This window comes from Protomyctophum parallelum, assembly GCF_964188405.1.
Source record: "Protomyctophum parallelum genome assembly, chromosome: 19".
Taxonomy (NCBI): Eukaryota; Metazoa; Chordata; class Actinopteri; order Myctophiformes; family Myctophidae; genus Protomyctophum; species Protomyctophum parallelum.
The window spans coordinates 21606840-21628774 of record NC_139717.1 but is presented as its reverse complement, the minus strand read 5'-3'; the positions used below and the strand labels follow the sequence as shown (position 1 = coordinate 21628774).

Sequence of the window (21935 nt, the reverse complement as noted above, 5' to 3'; positions counted from 1 at the left end):
CCACCCGTGTGAAGTGAGTGGTGCAACTCTGTGTGTGTGTGTGTGGGGGGGGAGGGGGGGGGGTTCCAGACCCACATGAACGCACCCAGGGTGCCGGCCCGATTCCGACGAGCCGCCCCGCGTCCGAAACGGTTGACAAATGACAGAGTTACCGTGTGGGGGTCCCTCTCTACTGTACACACCCGACATCACCATATATACAGTTAATATGTGCATGCGTGTTTGTGTGTGTGTGTTAGGTGGCGCACAGGTGGTGAAAAACATCCATGCTGTTTTTCGTTTTCAGACACACCCACCCGCCCAGCCACCCACCCACACACATAGCTCCGTAACGGAGTGGTTGCACCACTCAAAAAGTCTGGGGCTCGAGTCCACTTCAATTCGGCATAGAGTAGGGTATTAAGCAACTAGTGGACTAGTAAATCCACTAGTCGACCTTGTTGGTACTAGTTGACTAGTTGATGAGAAAAATAGTTTTTTTCACGATTTTGTAGGCCTCAACATCAGGCATATTATAGTTATAGTCACCAATGTACACAGTTTTTAAATGTGCAAATATTTATTTCCAAATAAATTAATATATAATAGGTAGTTAAACAACTAGTCGACTAGGAAACTAGGCAACTAGTCAACTAGCAAAAATTACTAGAAGTGAATGCCCTAGCATAGAGTAGCGCAAACGTCGCTCACTCTCTGCTGATTTCTGATCGTCTTGTTATTAGTTGTTATTGTTTTTTCTTTTTATAGACATGACAAAACAAGACAAGACATACATGACAACACATACACCAGACCCATTCTGGACAAAATAGCAGATCTACAAGCTCGTAGCTACGAGCTTGTAGTTCTGCTATTTTTGAAAATTCGTGAAAATGTGGCACAAATCTTTGAATATAATATATTCTTTCAGAAGGATTTTTATTTATTTCGACATCAGGCCTAAATGGATTAAATTGATGCACACACGTTCACGCACACACACTAATTAGTCTCATATCGCGCAGCTGCGTCTAATTTCTCCCGGCGGATCCTGCCGGTAGCTGCCTGTATGCCATAGAAAGCATAGGTAGACCCCAGGCTATATTGTATAGTTGACTTGACCCATTATTATAGAGTCCGAGTCCGATTAGAAAGAAATGCCTTTCTACAGTTTTCTGTTTCTATGTCAGTCCTTCTCAAACCTTTTTGCATATCAAGGACGCCCAGGAATTATCTGAATTTGGCCGTGGACCGCCCATCAGAACATGTTGTTCCAGGGACCGCCTGTGGTTGGAGTCAGTGTTGTTTTTGTCGACTAAAACCGAGACGAAGAACCTAACCTGGAAGGAGAGGTGCTGCCTGGGCCTGTGGTTGGAGTCGGCCTGGTTCCAGAGTGCTTGTTGCTGGTAGGACTCGTGTGCAGGATACTCCCCCTCAGAGGACGAGCCCTGGGCCTGTAGGCGATGCTGGGACCTGATGCTGGAACAACGGGTATACCATTGTTAAAACTCTTCCAGCGCCACCTGGTGGTCACCAGTTTAGGCTTTGAGTGCCAATTCTCCCATTATAAAGAAAGAAAGAAAGAATTTGTAATTCTAATATGCATGTAATGTGCGTGTCATCACCTGTACACCAGATTAGAGGAATTTTCAAAATATGGATGAAAAAAAATTAAATCTTCTTCCCAAGGGAAGACGTCTTGTCGTCCTGTGGCATCCGGTACTTAATTGGCAATTAGACGTCCAGACGTTTATGGCTACCAAACAGTTTTAAAGAACGTACGTAGGGAAATGAAAAATATATTTTTTCACACTTTTTAGAGCATATAGCCGTAGTCTATGAACTTTGTGCGTGCCCTCGATGGCGCTTCTCACTTCACACAAGTGTGATTTGTGTATTCAGCAGCACATGACAATTTCAACATTTTTTATGAGGCGCTCTCTTCTACTATGGAGATTATTAGCGTCAGTATGTTACAGTGGTGGAAAAAGTACTCAATTGTTTTACTTAAGTAAAAGTACCAATACTGAAATTTAGAACTACTTTGTTACAAGTAAAAGTTCGGAATTGAAAATGTACTCATTCATATTGCAGAATGTCCCATTTCACAAGCTCAAAATGTGTAGAAAATCTAAAATAGCCGATCTACAAGCTCACACGTTGCGACGCATTGTGAGCTTGTAGATCGGCTATTTTCAAATGGCCGAAATGTATAGGGTTGAAGTGGTTAATGTATGTTTTCTAATAAAATTTTAAATCGCAAAAAGTAACTAGTAACTAAAGTTTTCAAATAATTGTAGTGGAGAAGTACAAATTTTGGCTCTGAGATGTAGTGGAGTAGAAGTAAAAGTACTAGAAATTGGAAATACTCAAGTAAAGTACAAATACATCAAAATTGTACTCCAGTACGGTACTTTAGTAAAAGTACTTAGTTACTTTCCACCACTGGTATGTTATAGGGCATTAAGCAACTAGTCAACCTTGTTGGTACTAGTTGACTAGTTGATAAGAAAAACAAAAGTTAACTTTTAAATTTTTCCCCAGATTTTGTAGGCCTCAAGATCAGGTAGATTATATTAGGTTATAGTCACCAATGTACACAGTTTTTAGATGTCCAAATATTTATTTCCAAAATTATTATTATTATTATTATTATTTTTTACATAATAGGTAGTTAAACAACTAGTCGACTAGTAAACTAGGCAACTAGTACAAATGACTAGAAAATGACTAGATGTTACTGTTATGTAGCAATGCATTGATGAAGACCTTGGACAGAGCGAAGGTTCGTCCTGAAGGCTGTCTTCACTGATGCTGTGCTGGAGCAGATGCTGGTGCTGATGATGGTGGTGATGATGATGAAGATGTTGTTGTTGTGGATGGCAGCTCACACCTGAAAACAACACACGTTAGACGGTACATACTTAGGACTGCAACTGGAGATTATTTTCCCTTCATTGATTATTATATATAACGACAACTGAGCGGGACATTCCCTAGTATCAATATTATTACCATGACATTATGACATTATGACTGGATGATATTGCCTGTGATTTTTTTGGGGGGTTGGATATTGTACTATATTGTGATATAGGCACAAGTGTTCTATCAAATATAACCTCGACTGCCAAACTCTCTCCATTTAAAGAAATAATAAAAAAATCACACCCGTGTGAACCGAGTGGTGCAACTCCCCTCTCCCCCCCCCCCCCCCCCCCCCTTCTCTCTCTCTCTCTCTCTCTCTCTCTCTCATTAGCAGGCAACAGCACTGGTGCTCATTAATGAACACACAGAGGGGTGGGTGAACACATAGGCGAACACATAGGTGACACATCGTTGAGTGGTTGCACCACTCAACGATAAAAATAAAACACTTTAAAATAAAGCTCACCTCCAGAACCGATCAGTCTCTTGGTTCTGTTGGTCAGGTCGGTGCCTGCAGCGTACCCGTGTCCCGTTGGCCACAGGCCGTGCTCACAGCTCTCCTGTTTGATGGACAGCTCGGCGCCTCCCGCCTCCTGGACCACTGTCTCTGGGTAGACACTCAGTGACGCCTGTCAATCATGTCAAAAGTATATATTTTTTTATAAAGTCTTCTACATCCTGACTAACCTCGCCTCACCAGGATTGCCACCACCTCGGAGGAAAGCCTGGTCTCTGTTTCAAAAGTCTGTATGATGCTGTCGGGAGCGGAGGATATCGTTACGTCATGTTGTAGTATCGTTTTGTAGTCGACAGGCAGGAACAACAGGCGGCAACTTCCTTTTCCATCTCAATAAAAGCTCTCGTATAGCCTGTAGCTTTTATTGAGACAAATCGGTTTGAGGGAAAAGGAAGTTGCCGCCGCCTGTTGTTCCTGCCTGTCGACTACAAAACAATACTACAACATGACGTAACGATATCATCCGCTCCCGACAGGATCATATACCCTAAATTGTTAATTGTTTATAAGGATCCACATTAGCTTTTGCCTTGACAAAAGCTAGTCTTCCTGGGGTCCGACACAGACAAACATTTAACATTTAACAAAGGCAATACTTACAAACACTAACTCAAAATAAAACATAGTAAAATTAAATATAAAATAAGAAATAAAAAACATAGGAGAAATAAAAACATAGCAAAAAATCACTTTCAACACATTATACATTAGAATTATTATTTCCCCAGGGTTACTGCAGTGTGGTTTACATAAGGTGTTCTTTTAACTTTTAAAGATTAATTTTGTATTTGTATTGGTTATACACTTTGGTAGTGCATTCCAACCTATTACTGCTCTAAAGATAATAGAAGATTTAAGAATATTTGTTCTTGGTTCAGGTGCCACCAAAACACCCGAACTGGCTTGTCTAGTCATATGGTTGTGTTCGTCTCTTACATGTGCTACCTGTTCAAAGAAATACTGTGGTTTTTGAAATGAAATGGTGCCCTGCAGGCTGAAATCCTGACAGTTTCCTGAAAACGAGACACGGCAGGCCAAGGCATTTCCGTGGGTCCCCCAGCCAAAAAAAAACCCGTTGAGAACCCCTGGCTTATAGGTGACTGCTAAAAATAAAAAAATAGTAATAATGTTTTTTTGGGGTAAAAAAAAAAAAGACAACACATACACCAGACCCATTCTGGACGTGAACCCCCTTTGGTGTTTTAACTAAGCTTTATGTTATACTTTAGCTATTGAAAAATAGCAGATCCACAAGCTCATAGCGCGCCACAAGCTTGTAGTTCTGCTATTTTTTGAAAAATCGTGAAAATGTGGCACAAATCTTTGAATATAATATAATATTCTTTCAGAAGGCTTTTTATTTATTTCGACATCAAGCCTAAATTGACACACACACACACACACACACACACACACACACACACACACACACACACACACACACACACACACACACACACACTAATTAGTCTCATGTCGCGCAGCTGCGTCTAGTTTGCCCCCACCTGTCTGACGAGGTATCCCCTCCTGCGCTCCTTCATGGCGGAGGCGCTGCAGTAGAGCTCGCCCTGCCTGGAGTTGGGAGACAGGCTGCCGTAGTCGAAGGACTTGCTGCGCACCTCCGGCGGCTCGCTGGGCAGCACGCTGTCGGGCGCCTGCTCCGACGACGAGCGCCTCATCTCCCTCTGCTGGTGGTGGCCCGAATGACCGCTCATGCCGGGGACCGTCAGGAACTCTGACTGTTTGGCGGCGGCGGCGCACGGTTCGTCCTGTTGGTTGCACTCGACGTTTAAACATAGTCAGAAATATTGCTGTTTGTCCTCATTTCTCTTTTTTGAGGAATGTAAAAAAATAAAGAATATGCACGTTTTTCACAGATCTTGCCCTCCCCTATTATAGAGCTATTTATATTCTTCGGTTTTTTTAGGGATATTTGTATTCTTAATATAAAATATTGAAGAAGAGTAGCTCAAGTTGTCATGTGTTGCTGTACTTACAATATATTTTGATGAGAATATATTGTATTCTCCACCTCTCTCTCTCTCTCTCTCTCATTAGCAGGCAGCAGGCACATCACTATCTCTCTCTGTTTCTGGCGCCCCCTATACTGGTACTAATAAGTCACATACTCGTGCTCATGACGGACACATACATACATAGCTACGCACGGACATTGCTGGTTGTAGGAGTGGTTGCACCACTCAAAAAAATACGTTTGGTGTTCTTAAGATTAAAGCTGCAAAACCCAAATGTGTGGATCGGTCCGGTCCGTATCAGTGTTGTTTTCGTCGACTAAAACTAAGACGAAAAATGTTCGTCGACTACCTTTTTTCACTGACTAAAACTAAATTAAAACGAATCTATGATGACTGAAACTAAGTATACTGACAATTTCGTCAACAAATAAAAACTATACTAAAATGTTAGGAAGGGACTAGTGGACAAGAGATCCAGTTTTATGCTGGGGTGCATGCTGAAAATAGCAGATATACAACCTCACAACGCGTTGACGCGTTGAGAACTTGAGATTGTATATCTGCTATTTTCAGCATGCAACCAAAGTGTAAAATATGTCATTACAACGACATCAAGGCCTGTCAAAACACATTTTAGTCGACTAAATCAACTGTAGATTTAGTCGACTAAAACTAGACTAAACACTAGAACATTCCAGGCGACTAAAATGTGACTAAAACCAAGTGAAAACTATTCAAGAGACTATGACCAAAACTAAAATGGAAATTTGCTGCCAAAGACAACACCGGTCCGTATACATAGTGTAAGTACCTGCTTGGTGGTGGGCGAGGCCGACTTGAGCGCCGCGGCCTCGTCTCTCTCGAAGGACGCGGAGGAGAAGGAGGAGGAGTGCGACAGGTTGCTCTCCTGGCTGGGGCTGCGGGAGAGGCTGGTGCCCGTCGCCGACTCGAAGCTGGTGGACTCGCCCGACGAGTGCTCCTGCATGTCGGCCAGCCTCAGGCGCTTCTTCTTGGGCGGGAGCTTCTCCGACGGCATCTGGGACAGGGTGTCGCTGCGCTGCGGGAGCTGGAACTCCTCCATCGCCGCCACCACCACCACCACCTGCTGCTGCTCCAGGCAAGGATGTTATTGGAGTTAACAGTCTGACGGCCGCTAATTGTTTAATCAAGCGATCGCCTCTGCTTAATACGCTAAACCCGCCTTTTGATTAGTGTGCTTAATCCGCTGCATTTTAATAATTCAAAAATAAACTCTGTCTTTGCCGCGGAGCCGGAGACGAGACATTCATGGTATGATGACGAAACCGGAGATCAACACATGCTGTGGGCTGCTAGGGCTTCTGGGAAATTGAGGCCAATGCAAATGAACAGGGTACAACGCCTCATGGAGGAGGGTCTTGTGGGGCGGTCTTTGGTGCACCAAGATGGCGGGTGCGATCGTTCATAACAAACGGACGAAGGTTTTTTCGGCGGATTTTCACGGATCAAAAGCCCAAATACTTCAGCGTATGCTCTAAAGGTAATAAAACAATCTCGGCAGCGTAGAATATTTGATTAAAATGCGGGTTAAGCGTTTTATGGAGTCAAACTGTTGATAATTCCATACTAAAAGGCCCCCACCAAAGAGGTCCAGGTGTAATTTTGTGCAAAAGCTGGCTATTTCCCATCTACCATAAGGCCTCAATGAATTGCATTGAATTGAATGGGAATTGAATGGGGCGTTGTTTTTTTATTTTTTATCCTCTCTTCATAATGTAAATAATATCCCAAGCGGCACACTTTACTACTTATTTAGATGGAAATAAGCGAATTAGCACAACACCCCATAGCCCCATTCAATTCCCATTCAATTCAATGCAATTCATTGAGGGCTTATGGATTTCACAGTTTGACGGCCGCTAATTGTTTAATCCAGTGTTCCACCGCGCGTAAAACGCTATATTTGTTGAATGCGTTTCATTTTGCCGTTTTAAAATAATTAAAAAGAAACAGCGGCTTTGTCCCGGGACCTGATGACGAGGCCGTCAGGTTATGGTCACATTCCCACCTAATACTGCAGTAGACTCGATGCGTATGCGCGGATTAATTGGGATTCTTGCATATTTAATTTGCTGCGGTTTGCCTTCACACTCATCCACAGCAATTGGAAACGCAGCAGGGGGACCTTTATCATTGTATTGTGTTCCATTCATAAACTAGCCTACACTGTGAAATCTATGGTGATAAAACTATACTCATAATGTGCATGTGTCGTGCCGTCTGGGACTGGACCCCCCCTCTTTCTCTCTCTCTCACTATACGCACGCAGCCACACACACTGTTCTATTGGGCATGGAGGCACAGCGCTGAGAGCACTGATATAACAGACAGCAGCGCAAAATGTTTACAAGTTTATCAAGATGAAAGTCCCTACTCCCCAGTCCCCACACAGTGACAGCACTCCATGTTTATGGCACGCACAGACAGACAGACAGACAGACAGACAGACATAATATTATGTAGGCTATATACACTGCAGTGTTTTCATGTGTTTTCTTAAGCAATTGATTAATGTACTCGTCCTCATTTCGATCAGGGCTTCAGTCTCCTCATTCGACCACCTCATTCGTCTATCCGTTATAGCTCTATGGTCTATCCACGGTAACGGGTCATCTTTGCGCTGCGTAAAATATGCCTTCTCCGTCTCCAACTGACGAAACCCACGTTTTTGCTCGAGGTACAATGCGGTTCTTTGATACGCATTAGGATTCGAATGAGCCTTCACACCTGCCAAACGAAGTGCACTTTCTGAAAATGCGCAGCAGGATTAGTTTTAATCGCAGCAAAGTTCTCTGGTGTGAATGTGACCTAAAATGACAAAAGCGGAAATCAAGTCAACCTCTGGGCTGCTAGGGCTTCTGGGAAATTGAGCCCAATGCAATTAAGTGGACGGGCCGTTTGTTTAGACTACAACTTGCTCTGCTCTGTGGTTTCGTTTCGCATTGTCATGGCCGCTGGTGCTTCTGATCATAACAAACCAACAGACCATTTTTCACCGGATTTTCGTGGTTGAAAGCTGCAAATACTTCAGCGTATATAAAACAATCTCTGCAGTGTAGAATATTGGATTAAATAGCGGGTAACGAAAACTAAACTGCATTAGCAAAAAAAAAGTCAAAACTATAACTATTACTATATACCTTGCTCTCCGGTTCCTTGGACATGACGGCCATCTCGTGGGCGTCCTTGTCGGGCTTCACGTCGGGCTCCTCCGTGGTCACGCGGATCTCGGGGACCTGGATGTTGGGCTGCCGCACCAGCTTGTGGGGGGCGTGGTGGTAGGAGGGCGGCGGGGGGGGGGAGCAGGGAGACCCCACGACGGAGGCCAGCTCCATGTCGCTCTGCTGCTCTCCGCCGCTCTCCGTCCGCATCAGCAACGCCGTCGTCGACTCGGCCGGGCTCTGCAGCGCGTCCTCGTAGACCTCCGTGTCCGACTGCTCCGAGTACTGACTGGACAGGGTAGGCGTCTGGTAGCCGCCGCCGCCCGTGGGGGGGGCGGCGGCCTGCAGCGAGTCGAAGGACTCGGACTTCTCGAAGGAGCTGGGCCGGCTGAGCGAGTTGGTGTGCTGGATGACGGATATGACGTTGCCGCCGCCGCCGCCCTTCCGGCCTCCCCCGGTGCCGCCGCCGCCGTCCGAGTCGTCGGAGCACATGCTGGCACACGTGTCGAAGCTGTCCGACTGGCTGTGGGCGCTGTGCAGCGAGCCCGCCGTGGCCCGCCGCAGCAGCCCACCGCAGCAGCCGCCGTCCAGGCCGCTGCCGTGCTGCGCGGCGGCAGCCTGGACGACGTCGTCGTCGTCGTCGCAGTGGCCCGGGCTGTCCTCCTCGTCGCCCACGCTCTTCTCCTTCCTCCTCTTCCGGTTGGAGATCTCCGACGCCGACGTCGTGGCGGCGGTCGCGGCGGTGGTGGCGGTGCCCACCTTGGTGCCGTAGGGGCCGTATGCCACGTGCTCGACGGGGACGCCCGGGCTCCGCTCGCCGCCGCCGCCGCCCATCTTGGCGCACGCGGAGGAAACGGCGCTCTTGGGCACGTGGCCGTACGCCTCTCCTCCTCCTCCTCCTCCTCCTCCTCCTCCTCCCCCTCCCCCCGCCCCGGCCTCGCCGTGGTGGTGGGTCTCGTGGGCCGAGTGCTCGAAGGCGGCCTGCCGGCGGAGCCCCCTCCGGAGCCCCCCCGCGGCCCCCGCGCCGGGGTAGAAGACGTCGTCCGACGTCGTCATCATCTCGTCGAAGGAGTGGCTCACGCGGATCCCGGAGGGCGCCGACGGCGGTGGCGGTACCGCCAGGCCGGTGGCGTTGGGCGACGAGGCCGTCGGCATGGAGTTGCTCCTGACGAGGGGCCCCCCGGAGTCCCCGGGGGTCTCCAGGAGGAGTCCCGTGCTGCTCTGGCAGGGCCCCGTGGGATACTGCTTCGCATCCCCCTCGCTGTCCCCCGCTCGGAAAAAGACGCGGCCCTCGGCTATTTTGCCCATGTCCAGCGAGGAGGCGGGCGGGCCGGGGCCGGACAGCTTTAGGCCGGGGTCCACCATCATCGGCGCCACTCCCGCGCCGGCCATTCCCACGGTGACGGACTGCCTGTTGGACGGCCTGTAGTACCACGTCCGGCCGAACATGATCTCCTCGTAGGACTTGGCGGTGTTGTGTGTGTTGCCGGGCGGACTGACCTGCTGCTCGGCGCTCTCGGAGCGCGAGAAGTAGCCCGAGTCGGTGCTGCCCTTGCTGTGCGGGCTGAGGAGGTTCAGGGACTGACTCGGCGGCGACTCGGCGGAGGAGGCGTGGTGGTCCACGGAGTCCTGGCTCTTCTTCTCCGTCAGCCTGGGTGAGAGTCGAGCGAGTGATTAAAGGTATATTCAGTGATTTCACTCAAAAAACCTTAGGTTTCGTTTTTGGCTAGGTGGCAAAGCCTTTCATCCAATCAGGATAGAGAGCCAAAAACGAAACCTAAGGTTTTTTGACCCCCAGGGGTTAACTGGGGACAGGGAGGAACTTATATGGTCAGCACACTCTATAGTAGAGAGGATTATCACAACAAAACAAAACATATATATTTGAATTAAGTGAAATCACTGAATATACCTTTAAATGGAATGGAATGCTTTATTATTTAGGCAGCAGTGTTGTTTTTTCATTTTAGTTTCAGTTACAGTCTCTTGAATGGTTTTCATTTTGTTTTTAAGTCACATTTTATAGTCACCTGGAATATTTGAGCGTTGATCTAGTTTTAGTCGACTAAATGTCATGAGATTGTAGGCGTCGAGGCCCACCAAAATACATTTTAGTCGACTAAAATCAACTGTAGATTTAGTGGACTAAAATGTATTTTGGCGGGCCTTGATGCCGTCGCAATGGCTGATTTTACACTTGCTGAAAATAGCCGATCTTCAAGCTCACAACGCGTTGCAGCGTGATGCGTTGTGTGCTTGCAGATCGGCTATTTTCAGCATGCAACCAAGTGTAAAATAACGTATTCTGCATCTCTTGTCCACTAGTCCCTTCCTAGCATTTTAGTCTAGTTTTTATCTGTTGACGAAACTGTAGATAATTTCGTCTTAGTTTTAGTCATCGTAGCTTAGTTTTCATTTAGTTTCCATTTAGTATTTGTCAGTGAAATAAGGTCGACAGACATTTTTCGTCTTAGTTTTAGTCGACAAAAACAACACTGTTAATGTGAAAAACAGCAACATAGGGGAGTCAAACACTTGTGGCCCTATCTTTCGGCGCACCCCTACCCTTCATCCCTATAAGCGTCTTTGCCATATATATATATGTATATATATGGCATATATATACATATGGCATATATATATATATATGTAGTCCTTCCTGGACTACAATTCCCATAATGTTTTGGTGCACTGCTCCTCCTTGTGGATAGTCTTACTGAGACAACATGTAGTCCAGGAAGTAAGTGAGCCCAGTGTCCATGACATCAGAGACAATGGACTGGGCTCTCTGCTAAAATCTAAAATATCTAAAACCACATATTGCACGCATAAAGACCCCAGGAAAGTGTTCTAAATCTTCTAAAATACATTAACATATATATTTTTTTGCAAAAAGGGTTTAGTGTCCCTTTAAAGCTGCTATAAGCAATAACATGTCAAAATCTTTGAGACCCCCGGGAAAGTTTTCCAAATCTTCTAAACGTCATTAAGCACAACAATGGATCCCTTTTTTCTCCAGCACTTTTGCGGTTTTGTTCACCTGAGGGCCAGCCGCTGCTTGATGGTGGGCGAGTCGTCCGCGGCGGCCATCACTCGGCTGCCGGCCTGCGAACCCGCTGGCATGTGGTGGTGGTGGTGGTGGGGGTGGTGGTGGTGCGGGCCCTTCATGTCGGGGAACGGGGGGCACTCCATCCCTCCAGGCGAGGGAACCCGCCCTCCCGTCCCTCCCGGCATGGGGACGATGAGGAGAGGCACCTTCATGGAGCCCAGCTGCTGCGTCGCGGTCGTAAGCTCCTCTGCAGAGTCGGCGTACGCCGGCTCTGCGCCTTAAAAAGACGGTCGAGGACGAGAGTGACGTTTTAGAGAGGGAAGGTGTTAAGCCCATATACTGTAAAAAATATGGACAAAGCGTTCCCCGGGTCTAACATGGACGTAAAATGAAGCCTGTAATTCCTTGCACTGTAAGTCGCCATATTTCTAGATCCGTTTGGGCCCAGCTGGCCCATTGGCTGGCCCAGACAACGAGGCGGGACTTCATGGTAATTTTTTTAATAAATGGGACCATCATTTTCCAAAAAGAATATTATGACATGAGAAATGAGACTTTAAACTATAGTGACTGGAAGCAGAAAGTATTCATGACCATGTTTATTAAGGTAATACAGTCTAGGTGAAGTTGGGCCCAAATACATGGGCCTCTATGGGGATATGAGTTTTTTGGGCCCAATGACAGCGCCACAACAGGCCATTATATGAACTTTCAGGAAGTCCCAATTTCCTTAGTGGCTTCACGAAATATCTTTCTGACTGCCCCCCTGGTTAAGCCATTTAGACCTGGGAACGATTCTAAAAAAAAAAGTCTTCTAACATGACAGTTTTCTGAAAAAACCTCATGTTTCTGTGTCGGCGGTTCTCAATATTTCATGTCAAGGACCCCAAATGATTATTATGTAATTGGCCGCCGACCCCCATCTGGAAATATGTTGTTTCAGGGACCCCCCCAGAATCAAAGTTTTGTTTTTATAAATATATTTTATCCCACAATGTTGTAACCCATTTTTCACCCCTGTGCCAATTATCTAATGTGATCCTGGGCTCTACACACCCTCCGCCAACCTAGTCTCCATATATGGGGGACAAGGGGAGAGCAACGGACTTGAACTCATGCTTCCTTCATGCCTGAGTGTCCAAGTTGCTCCTTTTCTCCTGACAGGGGGAGTTTCATTTGTGTTTTCATTTATTTTTAATAATTCTTTTTGATTTTGTGAAGAGGAGCTTCGCTCTGAAAGAATATTTATTCAAAGATTTGCGCCAAATTGTCACGACTTTTCAAAAGTATCAGACCTACAAGCTCGTAGCGTGGCACAGATCTGCTATTTTTTTTATTTAAGTATGACATACAGTAATGCTTAAAACACCAAAAGGGGTTGGTTCCCCGTCCGGAATGAGTTAAGCACATAAAGTAAAGCCAAATTGCAATAAAGCGAAACTCCAGATGCGTTTCGTTTTCTCAGCCAGCAGCACTAAAATTAATATATAATATATATATATTATAATATAACCCATAATACAGCATAATACGTGAACTTGTATTTTGCCACACGCTTCCATATACCTGTGCTCTTGTCAGCTTCAAAGGAGATGTGCGGGACGGGGCTGGCCTTCATGTCGTCCGGCGTCAGCAGGGCGGCGCCCTCCGCCAGGCCCTCCTCGTCCGTGTCCGTGCTCTGCTCGCCGTCCGAGTGGCACGTGTCCGCCTCTCCCACGGACGACGCCTGGTCTCCGCCGTCTCCGGCGGCGCCCACGGCGGCGGCCCGCGGCGAGGGCAGCTCCGAGAAGGGCACGAGGCCCGCCTTGATGGCGTGCGCGTGGGACTTGCGGTGCTTGTACAGGTTGCTCTTGGTCTTGAAGGAGAAGCCGCAGGGCGCGCAGGGGTAGGGCCGCTCGCCCGTGTGCGAGCGGATGTGCTTCTTCAGGACGCTGGGCTTGGCGCAGGCGCGGCCGCAGTAGTGGCAGATGTACTTGCCGGGCTTCTTGGGCTTGTTGTTGTTCTGCTGCTCGCTCTTCTTGCTCGCGCCGTAGCCCTCCGCGTCCTCCGGAGGGGGGACCGCCGCCGACTGGTGGGCGTACTGACCGAAAGAACTCGGCAAGCTGGGGGACTTCTGCCGGGGGAACCGTCCGACGCCTCCACCGCCGGGGTGGGGGTGTCCGGCGTGCCCCCCGCCGCCGCCCGCCGCAGAGTGCCCCCCGCTGCCTGCCGCAGAGGGGTAAAGGTCGTCCGAGGGCAACTGCCCGGCGAAGGGCCAGGCGTGGGGCTCGGGTTTGGCTCCCGACAGGAAGCAGCGCTCCGTCTGCGGGTGCTGGGGGTACGGCGGCTGAGCCAGCTGGTAGGCGGCGTAGCCCCGGGGTGGTGGCGGGGGGAACCCCTGCGTGATAAAGGACCCCGGCCCCGGACCACCCCCCTCCTGAGATGGCGGCGTGCAGGGGCCTCCTCCTCCCCCTAAGGCGGAGGAGGAAGATCCCAAAAACAGCTTTGCAGAGGAGGAGTTCCCGGTGGCGCCTCCTCCGCATTGCATGCTCTCGCGGTGTGAGTGGCGCTTTGCCGGGTCGGCGAACGTGCTTCGTTTGGAGGCGGCGGAGGGCTCCGACACCCACTTCCTCTGCAGGAGGGGCACCTTCTCCCTCACCGGCTCCTTGTTTGGGCATTTCTGCCCGGCGGCAGCAGCAAATTCATGTGGTTCCATTTTTATTTTATATACAGTGGTGTCCCCTTCGTCTGTACCAGGCAGACTTTTATAGGTTTTGAAAGGTACCTTTCATGTGAAAGGTACCTCTGGAAGCCACACCTCTGATGGGTGGGGTTTAGTCTCCCTCTTTTTTTCGTTTACAGTTGGGAGGGAGGGATCAAAATGGGGGGTGTTATATATACGAGGTCGTGGGAGCGCTATAAGGTCCTAGAGATGCCAGGCATCATATAGCTGGAAGATTTTTGTTTTCAAAGGGTTGCCGAGGACGTCAGTGGAAGTAGACGAAGAAGGAGGAGAAGGAGAAGGGCGAAGTCGTCCATGATGGCTGAGATGTGGTTGAGCTGGGAAAAAACAAAGAGGAAGGCTTCTGGGTCGTTATATTTAACGGAAACTTACAATATAACGGAAAATAGAATTGAAAACAAAAACAATTGGTGTGTGTGTGTGTGTGTAGTGACCCACCCCAACAAAACATGCCTCATGTCGCCAGATTGAACATGTCGTAAATCAATAAATAAACTCTTTTTTTTTATGTGATTTTCTTTTTTTTCATATTAATACAGTTTGAATGTTGAAGAAGGTTTTCATTCAGATTGTTCATTTGGGCAAATGAAATGTATACATTTATACGTCAAAGTGGGCTTGTTTTGGCCCAGGCCGTAGCGTAACGGTCTGGGCACCGGACTGGTGATCCAGTCGCAGTGTGCCGCGGGTTCGACTCCCGGACCCGACACGGCCTTTACTGCATGTCATCCCCCCATCTCTCTCCCGTTTCCTGTCAGCCTACTGTCTGTCCCTTAAAAAAATAATCAATAAAAGGCGTAAGCCGCAAAAAAAAAAAAAAAAAAAAGAAAAAAAAAAAGTGGGCTTGTTTTTTAACAAGTTTTTGGGATCAGAGAAGCGCAGTTCCGAGATTTGCATGTTGTTTTCGATTGGTCCTGGAATCTCTTTGTCCTCAGGTTTCACGCTCTGATCACCGCCCATTAGCGTGCTTGTGTTTGTAAACACAGAAGTATTCTACATGGCTATAGTAGTATGGAGGAGCATTTGGGTTATACTTTACAGAAAATAAACAAAACCACGTAGCTCAAATACGCTTCCCAGCCTGGAAGCAACACACAACAGGCTAGAAGCTAGCTAGCCTAGTTAGCTAGCTGTCTGTGTGTCGTGTGTCAAGTGTTCTTTTTTTTTTCCTCCACCCGCAAAGAGCCAAGATCATTTGTCTTTTCTTTAAATCATAACTCGCTCATTTTTTGCTCATTTAAAGAAATTCAAAATACTATGTAAACTACGGAATTGGGGCTTTCATTTGCTATATAGTGACGTTGTGTAGGCCCTCTCTACGAAACGGTATCAAGTTCATACAGTGGGTGGGCTTTAGACCGGATGTAAGCCTTGCACACCTAAATAGAAACCAGGCATTGTGACTGCATGTGGACAGATCTGTTTATTAAAGGTATTATGACATGATTTATAACATAATTTTAAAACATTAAAAGTCTTGGCCATGGTCCTTCAAACGTGTCTAAAAAGTTTTGAACACTCAACTCCACTCCAGTATTTCTTGACAGGTGTTTTTGTGCATGTGTAAAGTTCATCCTGAGAAGCCATGGAAAAACACATTATTTTAGCCTGTAGATGTCGGTAATTCCCCCTTTCCTGTCAACCCAAGATGCGCTACTTTGACAACTTGGTAGGAATGTCATCGTCAAAAATAAAAGAGTCATCTAGGCCAGTTGGTATCCAGTGTAAGGACTTGTGTTGATTGACACAGCCAACAACAGAGCAGATTTATTTTTCTCTAGAAGCCATTATTAGTAAGTATTACAAAGAAACAAAGTCGTGTTCACAATGAGGAAGCGGAGAAGAGAGGGTAGGCACTAGGCAGGGAGCAGAGGGGAGGGGGGGCGGAGGTTTAGCGGAGATCTACGTATATCTCTGCCGTCCAACCAGATGAGACATTTTTGCATAATTATTCACAAAAGTCCAGACAGCAGAGAATACACTGAATGTTCAAACTTCGTTTTTTTTTTGTGAAATTGATGTCAAGAATAGCCAAAAAAGCCAAAAAATATACAAAAATGTGTTTTAAATGTCACAATCCCTTTAAAATAGCAAATCTACAAGCGCACAACATCATAGCCTGATGCGTCGGTTTTATTTATTTAAAATACTGGGTCAATTGTCTGACTTTGATTGCTTAAAGTAGACCTGCATAAAATGGTGTACTGCAGCTATTTACAACCAGGTAGTGTATAAGTTAAATTGAACACTTAACTTAGTATTTAATACTTGAATACTTATACTTAGTATTTAATACTTAGTACTTTCAAAAGGGTTTATTGGGGCACCTTACAAATTGCATTGTTTGTTTCTACTGGCTTAAACATGTCAGGTGTTTCTAGTGTTGCACAGCTAAAACGTCCTATTGTCCCTTGTCCCTCCCATTGTCACACCCACTTCTGTCCAGCTCTAAGGTGATAAAATGTTGTGAATATTGAAAAGGACTTTTTTTCAGCTTTGGGTGAAAGGCCCCAGTCATTTTAAAATGGTTATATCTCCTTTAATTATTGTCCAATTTCATTGAAGGATACATCATATGAAAGCTTACATTCTGTACTTTAATAATCTGTAAAAATCTGAAAAATGGGAAAAGTGGATGGATTGTGTTCACATATCCTATGTAGGCCTGACGTTGAAATTTAAAAAAAACATTCGCTCTGAAAGAATATATATTCAAAGAACTACAAGCTCGTAGCGCGCCACTCGGTGGCACGCTATGAGCTTGTAGATCTGCTATTTTTCAAAAGCTAAAGTATAAACATAATGCTTAAAACACTAAAAGGGGTTCCCGTCCAGAATGGGATAATTATTTTGTGACTACCGCGCTCTGAACTTATGGTGCGTTACCATGTATAATACATCATAGAATAGGAGAAGGGTCGCACCATAGAGTATTAAAAGGATAGAGACTGATCTGGCGCGAAGCTCCGCCCCCTCCGCTATTCATGTCAGTGGAAGTTGCTCAGTGGCGTTTGAAGCACCCGGAGGGGACCGTCTATTTCAGCATTGGACCCACCAAATTTTGGAGGTCCAATGCGGAAATGCAACCGAGCGCTCAATGTTAACGCCCAGCTGCACGGGGTTTCCTCGTCATGAATCCACGGGTCCGCCTGCAGTCCTTCCTCTTACCACTAGGGCCCCAGCGCTTCAACGTTGGAGTGCCTCACTGGCCCCTTGGGTCGCACACACCAAGGACTCATGACCTTTAACCTTAATAAAAGTAAGTAAAATAATTGTAATATATATATATTTTTTGTGATCATTAGAATTAGAACATTTTATTCATTACTGTGAAAGATATCCCCCAAATGTCAATTATTAATTTATTATATTATTATATAATTATTATAATGTGCATACAATTTTCATCAAACTTATTTTTTTTACATATTTTTTTAACATAAGTCCTAGTAGTACAGTCCAGTAAGGTTGAAATCTCTTTTTGCAAGTAGAAATATATCCGGGTCTTACAGGGTTAAACAGATTTCTACGCATCAGGACAGACGGCTATATCCCACAGTGATGCTTGCGCATCACTGTCGTGGCAATAATCACGTAAAACCACGCCATCAAGTGTAATATTGCAATTCTACAACAGTTACCCTTAAAACTAAGAAAATTGCTGAAAAAAAATAATGAATGACAGATGTAGTCACTACGACCACAAAGTCCCATTGTGTCTCTGGGAGAACAGAGCAGCTGAATTCTCGAAAATTCCTCGAAACGACCTGTTGTAGAATCTAACTTAAAACAAAGCCTTCTCAAAAGCCCAAAACTAAACTATAGCTAACCCAGGAGTCAAAACAAACTGAAAGAAAATGAAAAAGTGCCCCTCGGGGCACAGGTCTCCACCAGGCCAGGTGAGGTTGTGGCCTCCTGGTGGCGCTATAAAAGGCCAATGTGAAAAGGGTGCCATTTGTTCTTACACCATTGATGGCAATTGGATGATTTGAGGCATTTTGTTCCAGGACAGATCCATCTTGAACACATAATTTAACACGACAACTACGATAATTTACGACAAAAGTCGGCCTCCTGATGGCGCCATAACAGGCCGTTCTGGAAATTTTGGGGCAGAGGTTCATCGTTGGCATCCAGGGAGTGTGTAGCGGTGCCGGCGATTAGCTGTTCACAGACGACGGACGGACGGACGGACGGACGGAACTGAGTGCAAAACATACTCTCTCCCCATGCCTTCGGCCTGGTGGAGACAATAATGGAACCCATAGCGAATATGTGTAAGTCCACTAACCTTGGAGGTGGAGGTAAGGGTGGTGCTGTGAGGGACAGCATCAGAACAGCGGCTTCCCTCTCCACCATTCGGCTGACGGCATCAGAACAGCGTCTTCCCTCTCCACCAATCGGCTGTGTGAACACTGTGACCGCTGACCCCGCCTCTCTCTCTCTCCGGACGGTGCATCCAAGAGGCCAACAATGATCCTCGATCAATTAAATCTACAAAAGAGGACATGAGAGGAAAAAAGAAAAGCAAAATGCAAAATTAGAATCGGGGAACCATGGGTCTCGATTGTCACATCGCAGGTTCAACAGGTGTGAAGCGGTGGGTGAGATAAAATTTTTTTCCCCCTTTGTTGTACAAAAAAACCCGGTCGCAATGACTAACCAAGCAGGAAGCAGACAGGCAAATCTTCGACCAATGACAAAGCTTCTAGGAAAATCTTTGAATGCAGATTGCGGCTCCTAGATACATCTTTTTTGGGAAGCGTTCTATACCCATTGCTGGCTGTCTGATTTCCCCCCAAAAAAATAGAAATTAAAAGGTCATTAAAATGTTGACATATTATTGCTTATAGCAGCTTTAATATGTTATTTGGATGACCATAAGGATCATAAAAAAATAAAACTTGAACAATTACTATTGCAATTTATTTTGGGTCACAACCCTTTTTTGAAGCTTAGATCGACTGGTTGCTCAGTTGGTTTCATCACGACCTGCAAGTATCCGTTTGTTAACTTCCCTCTCTCTCTCTCTCTCTCTCTCTCTCTCTCTCTCTCTCTCTCTCATCTCTCTCTCTCTCTCTCTCTCTCTCTCTCTCTCTCTCTCTCTCTCTCTCTCTCTCTCTCTCTCTCTCTCTCTCTCTCTCTCTCTCTCTCTCTCTCTCTCTCTCTCTCTCTCTCTCTCTCTCCCTCCCTCCCCCCCCTCCTCGGCTCAGTGAGTCACTGGTGCGAGAAGCAACGCCGACCCACGCAGTTCCTAAAAAGACGTATAAATAGCGCAGAGTGGAAGTGACGTGGGAGCGTCACGCAGCTAAGTGTGTGTGTGTGTGTGTGTGTGTGTGTGTGTGTGTGTGTGTGTGTGGGTGTGGGGGCGTCCGAAAGGGCAAGTCATAGAGGGAGCCAACGAGCGGGGGGGGCGGATGCTTAGGCAAAACACTCTTCCTTCCTTCCTTCCACAATGCAGAGAGAGAGAGAGAGAAAGATAGAGAGAAAGAGAGAGAGAGAGCACTGATTTGCCCTCTCAAACTGCACATAGACATAACTATACACAGGCAATTACTCACAGCCGCACACACACACACACACACACACACACACACACACACACACACACACACACACCACACACACACACACACACACACAGTTCCAGACAGTTATAAACGCACTATGCAGGCACTGACGGATGCACTGCACGACATGAGCATAATATACAAACACGCAGATGCAAATGCACACATGTACACTACGCACGCACACACTGTGACAGACGCACACACACACACACACACACACACACACACACCACACACACACACACACACACACACACATAGTGCAGAAGCTATAAATGCACCATGGCCGATGGCAATCTCTGCAAAAAAGACACTGTACTGTGTGTGCGTGTCCGTGTGCATGTGTGTCTGTGTTTGTTTTAGCGTGTGTGCATGTGTGTGTGTGTGTGTGTGTGTTTGTGTGCGTGTGCATGCCGTGTTGTGTTTCCGCCCCTTAACGGATCTCAACCACACAACAACACCTGATGGCAGAAAGAGCACCCCCCCCCCCCCCTCCCCACACACACCACACACACACACACACACACACACGCACACGCGCGCGTACACACACACAAATCCTGCTGAAACTGCATTCTTACTCTCCCTCTCTGTATTTCCTCATTGTGGGAGTTCATTACTGCCTCCTTTGCACTCCGGTTGCAACACACCCCACGCGCGCGTGTGTGTGTGTGTGTGTGTGTGTGTGTGTGTGTGTGTGTGTGTGTGTGTGCTGGAAGCAGGGCTCGGTGACGCTGGTGTCTGTGGGGAGCTCTATAAATAGCGCGTCAGGAAAAACAGGCAGTATTTTTAGCTGCAGGGAACATTAACTTTACCTTGTGTTTTCATCATGTGCACACACACACACAGTATGCATGTATACACGCACGCATATACATGTACACACACGCGTGTGCGCGCACACACACACATCCCGAATCACTTGAACAAGCACACACACACACACACACACACACACACACACACACACACACAGTACATACTGTACACAAACACAGCCAGATGGATGAACGCACGCACACACACACACACACACACACACACACACACACACACACACGCACACGCGCACACACGCACACACACACACGCACACCTGAATCATTAAGTGTGGTGTTTTCCCTAGTTTTCCATGGTGTTAAGGCTACAGGAATGTGGGCTGGGAACCACAAAGGAACACTTGGCCTCTCGGCCAGAAAACATTTGGGATTCTGGTGTATAAGCCAGCATCTGTCACAAACACACACACACACACACATGCACACGCACACACGTGCACACGCACACACACACACCGTCACATCACGCACTGCAGAATGACAGCGATTAGTGTCTGGGATGAACGACATGTCGACAGGAGGGCGGACAGGACTGGACTTCTCTCGCCCCGCCGGACAGAAACGGGTCGTTTTTTCTCGTGGACTCCCACGGTTTCGGAGCCAACCCACATGTCCGCCATATAGGCTGTAGGAAAGATTATGGACGTAGGGAACGGACCGGTGACGTCACCGCTCATGGTTTCTAACCCATTTTAAGCAGGAACCACCTTTTGTTATACATACATTATGTTATAATTTAGCTATTATAAAAAAATATCAGATCTACAAGTTCATAGCGCGCCACGCTTTTAAATTTCGACATCAGGCCTGAAGGGGTTAAGCTGCTGTTTTTCAGCGTATTCAAATCCACCGCATGGTGTAATTTCCGGTCAGCGAAAGCAACAAAAAGTGTAAAAATAAAAAAAGCTATATACAGTAGGCTGGAAGGGCAAATTTAGATTTGAGTTTAAGTCGTGTATAGTCTCTTGAATAATTTAGTTTCAGTCACATTTCAGTGAACTGCAATGTTTTAGTGTCAGTCTAGTTTCAGTCGACTGAATATCAGAGGATTGGCAGGCCTTGATCGTATAACGACAGATTTTTACACTTGCTGAAAAAAACTAATCTACAAGCTCACGATGCGTTGCGCTGCGACGCTTGTGAGCGTGATCT

At 46.7% G+C, this 21935-nt stretch overlaps 1 protein-coding gene across 1 annotated transcript in view; it reads right to left on the bottom strand.

Moving 5' to 3' along the window:
• LOC310876465 (uncharacterized protein) overlaps positions 1-18812 on the bottom strand; it is a 51092-nt gene extending 32280 nt beyond the window's left edge. The window contains exons 1-9 of the mRNA XM_083790005.1: positions 18663-18812; positions 13204-14688; positions 11641-11920; positions 8580-10251; positions 6212-6508; positions 4930-5193; positions 3374-3536; positions 2749-2872; positions 1320-1458 (exon numbers count right to left, since the gene is read on the bottom strand). Coding sequence (XP_083646131.1) covers positions 1320-1458; positions 2749-2872; positions 3374-3536; positions 4930-5193; positions 6212-6508; positions 8580-10251; positions 11641-11920; positions 13204-14344 — 4080 coding nt within the window. The 5' untranslated portion in view covers positions 14345-14688; positions 18663-18812. The remainder of the gene's footprint in view (positions 1-1319; positions 1459-2748; positions 2873-3373; positions 3537-4929; positions 5194-6211; positions 6509-8579; positions 10252-11640; positions 11921-13203; positions 14689-18662) is intronic.
• Between the last annotated feature and the right edge of the window lie 3123 nt (positions 18813-21935).